The 12,336-nt window shown below is 46.5% G+C and overlaps 1 protein-coding gene across 2 annotated transcripts in view; it reads right to left on the reverse strand.

Moving 5' to 3' along the window:
• The window catches only part of LOC144610220 (metal transporter CNNM2-like), a 38,409-nt gene extending 29,300 nt beyond the window's left edge, over positions 1-9,109 (reverse strand). For both annotated transcript variants that reach the window (XM_078428811.1, XM_078428810.1), the window contains exon 1: positions 7,714-9,109. In XM_078428811.1, coding sequence (XP_078284937.1) covers positions 7,714-9,103 — 1,390 coding nt within the window. In that variant the 5' untranslated portion in view covers positions 9,104-9,109. The remainder of the gene's footprint in view (positions 1-7,713) is intronic.
• Positions 9,110-12,336: the final 3,227 nt, after the last annotated feature.

Consider the following 12,336-nt stretch of genomic DNA (forward strand, 5'->3'; position numbering starts at 1 on the left):
AGGATCTGAACAGCAAATAGACAACTACACTTGTTCATTTTAAACTCTCCATACAAACCCAGTGGCTGCAACATTCAAGGTGTATCAAAGACTCCGGGAAGATTTGAAATCACAGACTTGATCATTCATAGAGATATACATAGTCTGATACAGCATGGAAACAGGCCCTTCAGAAGCAGGGGAATTCATTATGGGGAACAAAGAAATGGCAGACGAGTTAAACCGTTACTTTGGATCTGTCTTCACTGAGGAAGATACACACAATCTCCCAAATGTTCTAGGGGCCGGAGAACCTAGGGTGATGGAGGAACTGAAGGAAATCCACATTAGGCAGGAAATTGTTTTGGGTAGACTGATGGGACTGAAGGTTGATAAATCCCCAGGGCCTGATGGTCTGCATCCCAGGGTATTTAAGGAGGTGGCTCTAGAAATAGTGGAAGCATTGGAGATCATTTTTCAATGTTCTATAGATTCAGGATCAGTTCCTGTGGATTGGAGGATAGCAAATGTTATCCCACTTTTTAAGAAAGGAGGGAGAGAGAAAACGGGTAATTATAGACCAGTTAGTCTGACATCAGTGGCGGGGAAGATGCTGGAGTCAATTATAAAAGACGAAATTGCTGAGCATTTGGATAGCAGTAACAGGATCATTCCGAGTCAGCATGGATTTACGAAGGGGAAATCATGCTTGACAAATCCACTGGAATTTTTTGAGGATGTAACTAGGAAAATTGACAGGGGAAAGTCAGTGGATGTGGTGTACCTCGACTTTCAGAAAGCCTTCGACAAGGTCCCACATAGGAGATTAGTGGGCAAAATTAGAGCACATGGTATTGGGGGTAGGGTACTGACATGGATAGAAAATTGGTTGACAGACAGAAAGCAAAGAGTGGGGATAAATGGGTCCCTTTCGGAATGGCAGGCAGTGACCAGTGGGGTACCGCAAGCTTCGGTGCTGGGGCCCCAGCTATTTACGATATACATTAATGACTTAGATGAAGGGATTAAAAGTACCATTAGCAAATTTGCAGATGATACTAAGCTGGGGGGTAGTGTGAATTGTGAGGAAGATGCAATAAGGCTGCAGGGTGACTTGGACAGGTTGTGTGAGTGGGCGGATACATGGCAGATGCAGTTTAATGTAGATAAGTGTGAGGTTATTCACTTTGGAAGTAAGAATAGAAAGGCAGATTATTATCTGAATGGTGTCAAGTTAGGAAGAGGGGATGTTCAACGAGATCTGGGTGTCCTAGTGCATCAGTCTGAAAGGAAGCATGCAGGTACAGCAGGCAGTGAAGAAAGCCAATGGAATGTTGGCCTTCATAACAAGAGGAGTTGAGTATAGGAGCAAAGAGATCCTTCTACAGTTGTACCGGGCCCTGGTGAGACCGCACCTGGAGTACTGTGTGCAGTTTTGGTCTCCAAATTTGAGGAAGGATATTCTTGCTATTGAGGGCGTGCAGCGTAGGTTCACTAGGTTAATTCCCGGAATGGCGGGACTGTCGTATGTTGAAAGGCTGGAGCAATTAGGCTTGTATACACTGGAATTTAGAAGGATGAGGGGGGATCTTATTGAAACATATAGGATAATTAGGGGATTGGACACATTAGAGGCAGGAAACATGTTCCCAATGTTGGGGGAGTCCAGAACAAGGGGCCACAGTTTAAGAATAAGGGGTAGGCCATTTAGAACGGAGATGAGGAAGAACTTTTTCAGTCAGAGAGTGGTGAAGGTGTGGAATTCTCTGCCTCAGAAGGCAGTGGAGGCCAGTTCGTTGGATGCTTTCAAGAGAGAGCTGGATAGAGCTCTTAAGGATAGCGGAGTGAGGGGGTATGGGGAGAAGGCAGGAACGGGGTACTGATTGAGAGTGATCAGCCATGATCGCATTGAATGGAGGTGCTGGATCGAAGGGCTACTCCTGCACCTATTGTCTATTGCCCCAACCTGCCCATGCCATCCAAGATGCCCCATCTATGCTAGTCCCATTTGGTTGCTTTTGGCCCATATCCCTCTAAATCGATCTTATCCATGTACCTGTCCAAATATATTTTAAATGTTGTTATAGTATCTGCCTCAACTACCTTCTCTAGCAGCTCGTTCCATATTCCCACCACTCTGTGTGAAAATGGTGCCCCTTAGGGTTCTATTAAAACTTTCCCCTCTCAGCTTAAACCTGTAACCACTATGTCATTCCTTGTCTTAAGGAAGACACAGGGAGCCCAGTGGATGGTACGGGTAAAATAACAAGAGATTCAATTAGCCAATCACACAAGGAAGAAATGAGTGCAAGAAAGCTTGTATAAGTCATCCCTGCTGGCGTCTAAGTCGCTGGAAAAAGACTGGGGGAAATTTGAGAATGGTTACAGCACGCGGTCTCACACCGACCTCTGCATGAATTATGCAGCTTACTGGCAGAGGCACCACTTTTCACCATCATATTCTGCTCAGTGAGCAGTGGAGCCGCACGTCTCCATTACTTCGATAACTGGATGAAGTAAGTTGCGATGTGAACGAGGGCGGGCATTGATGTTTAAATCAGAAATACACCAAAATGGTGTGCAGAGCTGCAATCAAAGAAACAGCCCCCACACCAAAGCTGAAAGAACTACAGGCAACAATGTTTTATGAAAATTTGCCCTTACAGATTTCACAAATTGCTACTCAAAAATTGCTGACTCTTTGGAGTGCATCAGCACTCTACAAATCTACTTTCCACCACAATGAATAGCACATCAGTCTGCCGACAGAAACACTGCAACAGGACTCCCTTATATACCCTGCTCAGTCTTTTTCACTTGCTAAAAGAAATGACATCCAATAGTTCTGCATCATCAATGTCCCGAGCATGCTGGATTATCAGAACTTTATTTTAGATTTAGATTTAGAGATACAGCGCGGAAACAGGCCCTTCGGCCCACCGAGACCGCGCCGCCCAGCGATCCCCGCACACTATCCTACACACACCAGGGAGAGTTTTTACATGTTACCCAGTCAATTAACCTACATACCTGTACGTCTTTGGAGTGTGGGAGGAAACCGAAGATCTCGGAGAAAACCCATGCAGGTCACGGGGAGAACGTGCAAACTCCGTACAGACGGTGCCCGTAGTCCGGATCGAACCCGAGTCTCCGGCGCTGCATTCGCTGTAAGGCAGCAACTCTACCGCTGCGCCCTCCCCAAGGACAACAAATAATCAAATGCCTCACCTTACCCGTTTCACCCATCACTCTCCAGGCTACGTCCTGCCCCTCCTCTCTACGAGCTTTCCCCCTCTTCTCCTCCCCCCCCCCCCCCACCACCCCCCAGAATCAGTCTGAAGAAGTGTCTCAACCCGAAACGTCACAAATCCATGTTCTACAGAGAGGCTGTCTGACATGTTGAGGCACTCCAGCACTTTGTGCCTTTTTTCCATAAGCCAGCATCAGCAGTTCCAAATGCTTCTGCTGGGGCATCTGAATCACCAGGATGCACGGTATCAAACATAGCCAAGAATCAGCACGGCATCGAGTGGAGTGTCTCTACCCACAACGCAAACCAGCAATTGTACTAAGAATGAACTTTATGGGGAAATGCAAAATAAAGGAATGGAAACAAAGCTGTGCTTACATCACATAACCCGTGTGGTTATGACTTGAGCAAGAAGGTGCATTTACCAACTACATTTAACTCTGGGATACACCCTAAGGTGCAGCACAGGGTTGCAGGTAGCGAGAATTTGGCAATGAATCAGCAGAGCAAAAACGTGGTTAAAGAAACAGGTTTTAAAATGTATTCCGATTGTGGGGAGATGTATGGAAGGTGTTCCTCGGCTGACACCTCGCTTCCCACAGATCCTGCCCACTTGGGTTTTATTGTAACTTTGAATAAATGAATATTGATATTTTTAGTCACGTGCATGAAGGCAAAATTGGTAAAAAAGTATGAACAACAACTGGTAGAGCTGCTGCATCACAGCACCAGAGATCCAGGCTCGATCATGACCTCTGTGTGGAGTTTGGATGTTCTCCCTATGACTGCGTGGGTTTCCTCCCACATCCCAAAGATGTGCAGGCTGATTGGCCTCTGTAAACTGCTCCGAGTATATGTAGGGTGTGGATGTGAAAGTGGGGAACATAAAATCAGTGTGAACCAGTGATCGATGGTCAACGTGGACTTGGTGGGACAAAAGGTCTGTTTCCATGCTAATCTTTTAATTATAAACCATATTCAATTTTTTACCAGACATTTAGTCAGTCATGGTTTCTTTATAAATATATGTTCTTTGACAGTTTGACAGCACAAATTGTCTGAAATCATATATATAGTTCTTGCAGACTTGACTGCAGCCTGGATTTCCAATTCTATCAATGTCCCATCAAAGGTTTTAATGCAGTCCATGTTTTAAAATTAACATTCATTTGAAAAGTTTGGCTTTAATTTCATCATTTATAACCATCAAGTTTTATCTCCTTACCTCAACTCTAAATTATAGACACAAGCAACTACAGATGCTGGAATCTTGAGCAAAACACAAAGTGCTGGAGGAACTCAGTGGGTCGGGCAGCATCTGTGGAGGGAATAGACAGGGGACGTTTCGGGACAGGACCCTTCTATTTAGCCAGCAGTGTCTTCACCAAATAATTATCTAGCTCATCATTTGAGTTAGGATTAACTTTATTTCAAGGAATGAGCTCAATATATTTACAACTATATACTTTTTAAAAATCTTGATGTGCCTGGGAAACTTTAAAATACTCATACTTCTTGGTTTTATTTCTTTCATTCAGAACCAGAATGGAATTTGCAAGGACTGCAATCTATTTACAGGGACAATCACTGGCTATTAATTAACTTTAAAACTTTGTTTCAATGAAAAAGATACTTCATATTTTGCAGCAAAGTAAATGCACATTAAAACTCCGAAAGAAATTGATCTATGAAATAATGCTGTAGCTCCCAAACTTCTCAGCACTCAATGTTACATTTATTTTGATCTGGGCAAGTCTGCTATCTGACCACACCAAACAAAAAGCCATGTTCCCAGTCTTCAAATTCAAGTTACTGGGAAAACAAAACTCATTTTACAAGCACTTCAGTCAGAAGAGGGGTTCCAACCCAAAACATTATCTATCTATTTCCTCCATTAGATACTGCCTGACCCACTGAATTCCTCCAGCACTTTGTGTTTTGTTCAAGATTTCAGCATTGAACTCAATCTCAGCAAAGCCTTGGTTGTGTCAGGAAGGTTTTCTAAACCTTGTACAATTTAGCAAGCAGATTGTTTCAGAAGAATTAGAGACCATGGATTTGACCAAATGAAACCGTAGAACTCCTGCAAAGTAGACATGAAGGACCATTCCCTTGCCCTTTCTTTCTGATTCAGAGATTTCAGGGCCTGACAACGACATAGATCTGGTCAGCCAGATGCAGCTCACAGCATCGGATCCTTGGCCAAGACCCAAGCCAGCTGACTGCATGACTGCCAATGGCGTCACACAGCAGGGAAACAGGCCATTGGGCCCAACTTGCCCATGCCGACCAAGATGCCCCATCCACGCTAGTCCCACCTGCCCATGCTTGGCCCATATCCCCCCAAGCCTTCCCCACCCATGTACCTGCCCAAATGACTTTTAGATGTACCTGCTTCAATTACCTTCTCTGGCAGCTCATTCTAGGTACACTCTACCCTCTGTGTGAAAAAATGATGCCCCTCAGGTTCCTATTAAATATCTCCCCCTTCATCTAAACCACTGTTTCTTGATTCCCCTATTCTGGGGGAATTAGTGATTAAAGATCAGAAAAATGTTCAAGCGGCCACACAAAGGAACACATGGATTTCAAGAGGTTTTCCCTCAGAACGAAGTGACAGAGAAAAGCAGTGTGTGCGGCTGAGAGATCGAAGAACTTGCTTTTCTTAAGCTTTTCTTAAAAATTGCTTAGTTGCTGGGCCAAATGCAAGACAGGTCAACAAACACAGGAAACCCCAGCGAATGGACCTGGAGATCTCAAACTCTACGCCTCTAACTCATGGAGACCGGAAGATCAGAAGATGGGTAGGTACACAGATTGAAGGAGTAGCACCAAATGAACAGAGGAAAGAGTCATCACGATACGCTGTAGATAGAGGTAGAAAGGCATCCTGTCTTGGTGAGAAAGCGCAAATGCTCAAATGGGAAACTGAGGTTGCGCAAGATGATAACAAGGGAGGAGGGCGATGGGCTCCAGAGATTACAGCTTCTGTCATGTTGTCGAAAACAGCAACCTGACGGGCTTGGGTATGTCACAACACTAAAGGTGATCAGAGATTTTGAGCACAGCTTATTAAAAATGCCCCAGAAAGATCGTGCAGAAAACTTAAGAATTTAAGCACAAATGAAGCGCTCCAGTCGGTACCAAAAACGCACGCCACCTTGGCCAGGCTCTCATTTCACTCATATCATCGGAGAGAAGGTAGAGTAGTCTGAAAACCACGATCACCCGATTCAAGAATAGCTTCGTCCCAACCCCCTTCGGGCTCTTGAACACTATCCTCAACTATGAACTATAGACTATCCTTGGTTGCATGAGGGACATTGGGAGGGTTTTTTTGCACTGGTATTGCCGTTATTAATTTATTGAATTTTTGTTTATTATATATCACGTTCACAGTCCTGTTATGCTGCTGCAAATAAGAATTGCATTGTTCCATTGTCAATATTTATAATTATTAAACACTCTTAACTCTCTCTTGAGTCTAGTTTCTGACAGCTATGACCCAATCATCAGATATTAATTACTGACCCAATATCACTCCTGTCCTAAAGGTGTTAGTGATTTCTTTGCAGCACAGTCCACCAGTACCAAGTCCCTGGTAACTCACAGGTAGACACAAAATGCTGGAGTAACGTCACCCATTCCTTCTCTCCAGAGATGCTGCCTGTCCCGCAGTTACTCCAGCATTTTGTGTCCACCTTTGATTTAAACCAGCATCTGCAGTTCTTTATAAAACACCCTGGTAACTCGTGTTGGTAGAAACAGCTAGTCAGTGTATGCAGTCTCTTTGCTCTTATCAGTTCTCAGCTTGCAGCCAGTGATATACCTACCACCCGTTTTACACAACAGGTGGTAGGTATATGAAAGGAGTCGCCGAAGGAAGTAGTTGAGGCAGGTATTGCCACAACATTCAAGAAACATTTGGAAAGGTACATGGACAGGATAAGCTTAGAGGGATATGAGACAAATGCAGGCAGTTGGAACTGTAGTTGAGGGATGTAGGTCAGCTATGGCAAGTTGGGCTGAGGTGCCTGGTCCCACGCTGTACCACTCTATGATGCCTTATTAACCGCCCCACCCATATTTACCTATCAGTGGCCTGGTCCTGCCTCGCTTCTTTTCAGGCCCCCCCCCATTGCAATCGGGTTTGACCCCGAAACCTCACCTATACATCTTCTCCAGAGAAGCTGCCTGGCCCGCCGAGTTATTCCAGCATTTTGTGTCTATCCCAACATGAAAAGTCACATATCCATTGTCTCCAGAAACGCTGGCTGATCCAGCATCGGCAGTTCCTTGTTTATGCCCTCGTTGTTTAGTGACTAAAAACAACCCAAGCCAACACACTTACCAGTCGCAGGATCAAAGAGCAAGGAGGAAGTTCTCCAGAACCCACAAAACATAAGGGGAACGAGTATAAAATGCAGCACAACGTCTTAAAATTAGCTATTAAACCAGTCTCAGGGCAACATTAAAACTCTCACCTTGTTTGAACTCTCCCAACATTGTATCCAATTTGGTGTCATAGAAAACAAAATGTAAAGAGTGGTTGTAGAACTTAGTGATTGTCTGAAGAGGGACACAGTCATCAGGGTCGACAAAAGCCAAATCTTTCACGTACAGGATGTCAACAATGTTGGATTTCTCGTACTCGTACACGGGGATCCTGGTATAACCCGTCTCCATGATCTCAGACATAGTACTAAAATCCAGGATGGCATTCTTGCTCACCACGAAACAGTCGCGAATGGGGGTCATGACATCCTCCACGGTTTTGGTCCTCAACTCCAAAGCCCCCTGGATCATGTTTAACTCTTCCTTATCCAGCCCATTGTAAGGCCCAGTCACCTTCAACATCTCCAGGATCTTCTCGCGGCTGTACACCTTGCCGATCTCCTGCCCTAGGATAAGGTCCAGCAACTTGCTGATGGGGAAGGACAGGGGGAAAGTGACGATCATGAAGAACTTGGTTAGGTTTATGGTCTTGGCTCCCACCGCCAGGGCGTGTCTGGAGCACAGCGCCTGGGGGACAATCTCACCCAGGATGACGATGCCGATGGTGGAAGTCACCACGGTGACCCAGCCGGAGCCCACCAGCTCGTCTAGCAACACGGTGAGGGTGGTGTTGACCAGCACGTTGCCCAGCAGCAAGGAACACAGCAGGTAGTTGCCCAGCCGGCGGACGGGCTCGATGCACTTGGCGTAGCGGCGCTCGGAGTCGGTGCCACAGTTCTGCACGATCCTCAGCTCCATGGGGTCCAGAGCCATGAGGCCCAGGTTGAGGCCGCTGAACATGCCCGAGAGTGCGAGCAGCAGGATGGTGAGGATGATCTGCAGCCAGAGCGGCAGCAGCGACTCCTTCTGCTCCAGCACCACGATGCGGGTGTCCCTGCCCGGGTGCAGCGCCCACTCCGAGCCGTTCCGGGTGCACAGGACGAACAGCTTGGACTTCTCGTTCTTGCGCAGCGGCCGGACCCGCAGCTCGACGACGGCCGAGGTGTCGCGGTTGACTTCCACATGCCTCATCACCTCGATGTCCTTGGAGCGGTGCTTGCACAGCTCGGCGCTGTCCTCCAACGTCGCTGTGTCGTTGCTGTCGGCGCCGGCCTCCACCTCGGCGAACGCCAGCGTGCTCCAGGTGCGGCCGTCCATTGCGGTGCCGAAGAGCCGCAGCCTCACCTCACTGCCCTCGGTCACCTGTAGCGCGCTGGGCTCCGACAAGGCCGCCGCCTTGGCCACCGAGTTCTGCGGCTCCGCCATCCCCGCCGCGTTCTCCAGCCTCAGACCCGAGATGATGCCGGCGCCGGCCCGGCGCACCGCCGAGTGAAGCAAGACCGCCAGTAGGTAGCAGCAACCCCGCCTCAGCCTCGCCATGTTGTGCCGCTCGGCAGCATCGCTCCCCCCCGCCGCCGCCGCCCACGGCGGACGGACGGCCGCCCCCGCCAACCCCGCCCTCCACCCCTCCCATTGGCCTCGCCCCACGTCGCTCAAACTCCAAACACGCCCATTGGCCCGTTCCCACCTAACCCGCCCTTCCATTGGCTCGTCCGCCCGCCACTCACCGACATCCCGCCCCCACCCACTAATCCCGCCCACCTCCTCTCCACCAATCCAAACCGCACTTCGGTCAAGCCCTCTCATCCATTGGTCTAGCACGCTGTCCATAGAGGCGGAGGCGGGCGGTAAACAAACCAGCCACCAATCAGCGTCCGGACGTTCCGACTTCCCGCCCCCTCCGATCATGCCCCGCCCCCTCCGATCATGCCCCGCCCCCTCCGATCATGCCCCGCCTTCCTCCTCCTCATGGGTCATTGGCATTCATACAAGGTCATATGTGATGAGGACCAAATGTGATGAGAATTAGACCATTCGGCCCATCAAGTCTACTCCGCCATTCAATCATGGCTGATCTATCTATCACCACACACAAATGTGACCTTTGTGACAGAGACTGTCACTCCCGCATTGGTCTCTTCAGCCACAAGCGACGCTGCTCTAGCTGAGGTGTAGAGCAAGCAGCCAACTAGGATGCATCACCCATGGTCAGCCATGACCGATGGGGGCCTAAGAAGAAGAAGTAGATCTATCTCTCCCTCCTAACCCCATTCTCCTGCCTTCTCATAACCTCTGATACCTGTACTAATCTGATTTAGTTAGATTTAGCTCTTAGGGCTGAATCAAGAGATATGGGGATAAAGCAGGAATGGGGTACTGATTTTAGATGATCAGCCATGATCACATTGAATGGCGGTGCTGGCTCGAAGGGCCGAATGGCCTACTCCACCTATCGTCTATTGTCTATAATGGAGACTATTGGCAGTGTCAATACTACGGGGTGTGTAGGAAGGAACTGCAGATGCTGGTTTAAACCGAAGAAAGACACAAAAACACAAAAAGTTGGAGTATTGAATATTTTTTAATATTCATTCATTTGTCTATATCTTAATTTTGTTTATTGTCACGTGTACCGAGGTACAGCAAAAAGCTTTTTGTTATGTGCTAACCAGTCAGCAGGAAGACAATATCTCTCTACATCACCATCCATTTCTCTCCTTTTCCTTTCCCCTGACTCAGTCTGATGAAGGGTCTCGATCCAAAACGTCACCCATTCCTTTTCTCCAGAGATGCTGCCTGTCCCGTTGAGTTACTCCAGCATTTTGTGTCTATCTTCAACCATGGCATATTTGTTCAGTTCCATCGCCAAGACTTTGAACATCATCCAGTCAACCGACTCTAAACAATCCGAGAGTTGTTCTTCTGCCTCCCCTGACCAGCTCTGTGCAGTCCTCACCTCTGGTGGTGCATTCTGCAGTCGCTGTCTATACGCAGGAAGAAAGAGCACAGCCAAGTGGTTGGATTTCCCAAAGTGAGAGCAACAGATGGCGTGTCAGCATCTTTGATGGTGGAATAGCAGTGGTAGAGGGTGTTTGACCCTCTGGTGTTACAGGCCACATGCTGGTGGCAGTTTGGGAATGATTTCTTCAAGTTGGCCTTGTTGAAGTCCCCAGCTAAGATGAGAAAGGCATTGGGGCATGCCGGCTGGTGCTTGTTGACCACGGTGTACACCTCCTCCAGTTACAGAGCAACGTCTGCCTGGGATGGGATGTAGACTGCGGTCACGATGATGGAGGTGAATTCACTCGGGAGGTAGAAGAAGCGGTACTTCACCGCAAGGTATTCCAGGTGCAGGGAGAACAGAGGTTCGACGAGACAGCCACACCTGAACACAAAACCTTAAATCTATGTCCTCTGGTGCTTGGTTCCCCTACTCTGGGTAAACGACTGTGCATCTATTCCTATCATGATCCTGGGTGCCCGATCCAGTAGCTCCAGAACAAACTCAGCTCAATCAGTTGCCTACATTAACTACACCCAGCCTGAGTGAGTGACTCATGCATACCTTGGGGCAAACTGTTTTGTATATGAATTAAAAGTAGAAACAACTTCATTTGATGGTCTTGTCCAGTCTGAGACTTGAGCAATACACTGCCATTAGTGAATAATGACATTATTATTGAATAAACCGGTTATCTTTAAAAGTTCAAAGGTATTTTATTGTCACGTGTACCAATTAAGGTATAGTGAAACTCAATTTACCACACAGTCATACTAGAAAAAGCAACAAGGCACACAATTACATAAAACTACTACATAACTACTTTAGAATGCAAATTCAACTTATTGAAGTGGAAAGATGCCTTGAAGGTGTGGCGGCATATGCAATGAAGAATGAACTGCAACAAAATAGATCGAGCTCTTAAAGAGAGCGGAGTCAAGGGGTATGGGGAGAAGGCAGGAACGGGGAACTGATAGTGGATGATCAGCCATAATCACAGTGAATGGCGGTGCTGGCTCAAAGGGCCGAATGGCCTACTCCTGCACCTATTGTCTCTTGTCTATTGTCTATTTGTAAAACACTGGAGAAGGTGTTTATGTGTGTGTGTGTGTGTGTGTGTGTGTGTGTTTAATATTCAAAGCTTTCTCCTTTTCAAGAATAAGGAAAGGTTAATTGAATGATCAAAACTGAATATTCCATCTATTTCTCATAAATATGACATATAATTCTGCAATATATATTTTTCTTTAGAAATAAAAATTATAACGTATTCCAGCCTATTAATTACTTTCTGGTTTCCTTTCTAATGTAAAAGAGGCCTGCAATGTGCATTCTAAAAATAACAATGAGATAACGGATAATCTTTTTTAATTACCTAAAATCACAAAACTTGTTTGAAACCAGCTTCTCTGTTAGTTTCTTTACTTGTTGGTTATAAAAATAGAAATGGAAAACAATGATTAAAGTTTGTTGTAACCACAGCTTTAATATGAGGCCTTTAACCAAAGGAGAGCAATGAAGTAACATTTCATATGGAGCTACATAGAAGATATTAGAAAGGATGACCAAAATGTTGCTCGCTTTAAGAAACATCTTAAAAGAGTCTAAGGAAATTGGTAATTTGAAGATCATAACCTAATACCTAAGAATACAGTAAGAATATAAAAACATAAGAATTAGAAATAGGATAAGGCCATGTTGCCCTTAGATCCTGCTCTGCCAGCCAATGATCAGGGCAGATCGTCACCCTGAGCACAATTCTCCTTCATAT

Source organism: Rhinoraja longicauda, chromosome 36, assembly GCF_053455715.1.
Source record: "Rhinoraja longicauda isolate Sanriku21f chromosome 36, sRhiLon1.1, whole genome shotgun sequence".
NCBI lineage: Eukaryota > Metazoa > Chordata > Chondrichthyes > Rajiformes > Arhynchobatidae > Rhinoraja > Rhinoraja longicauda.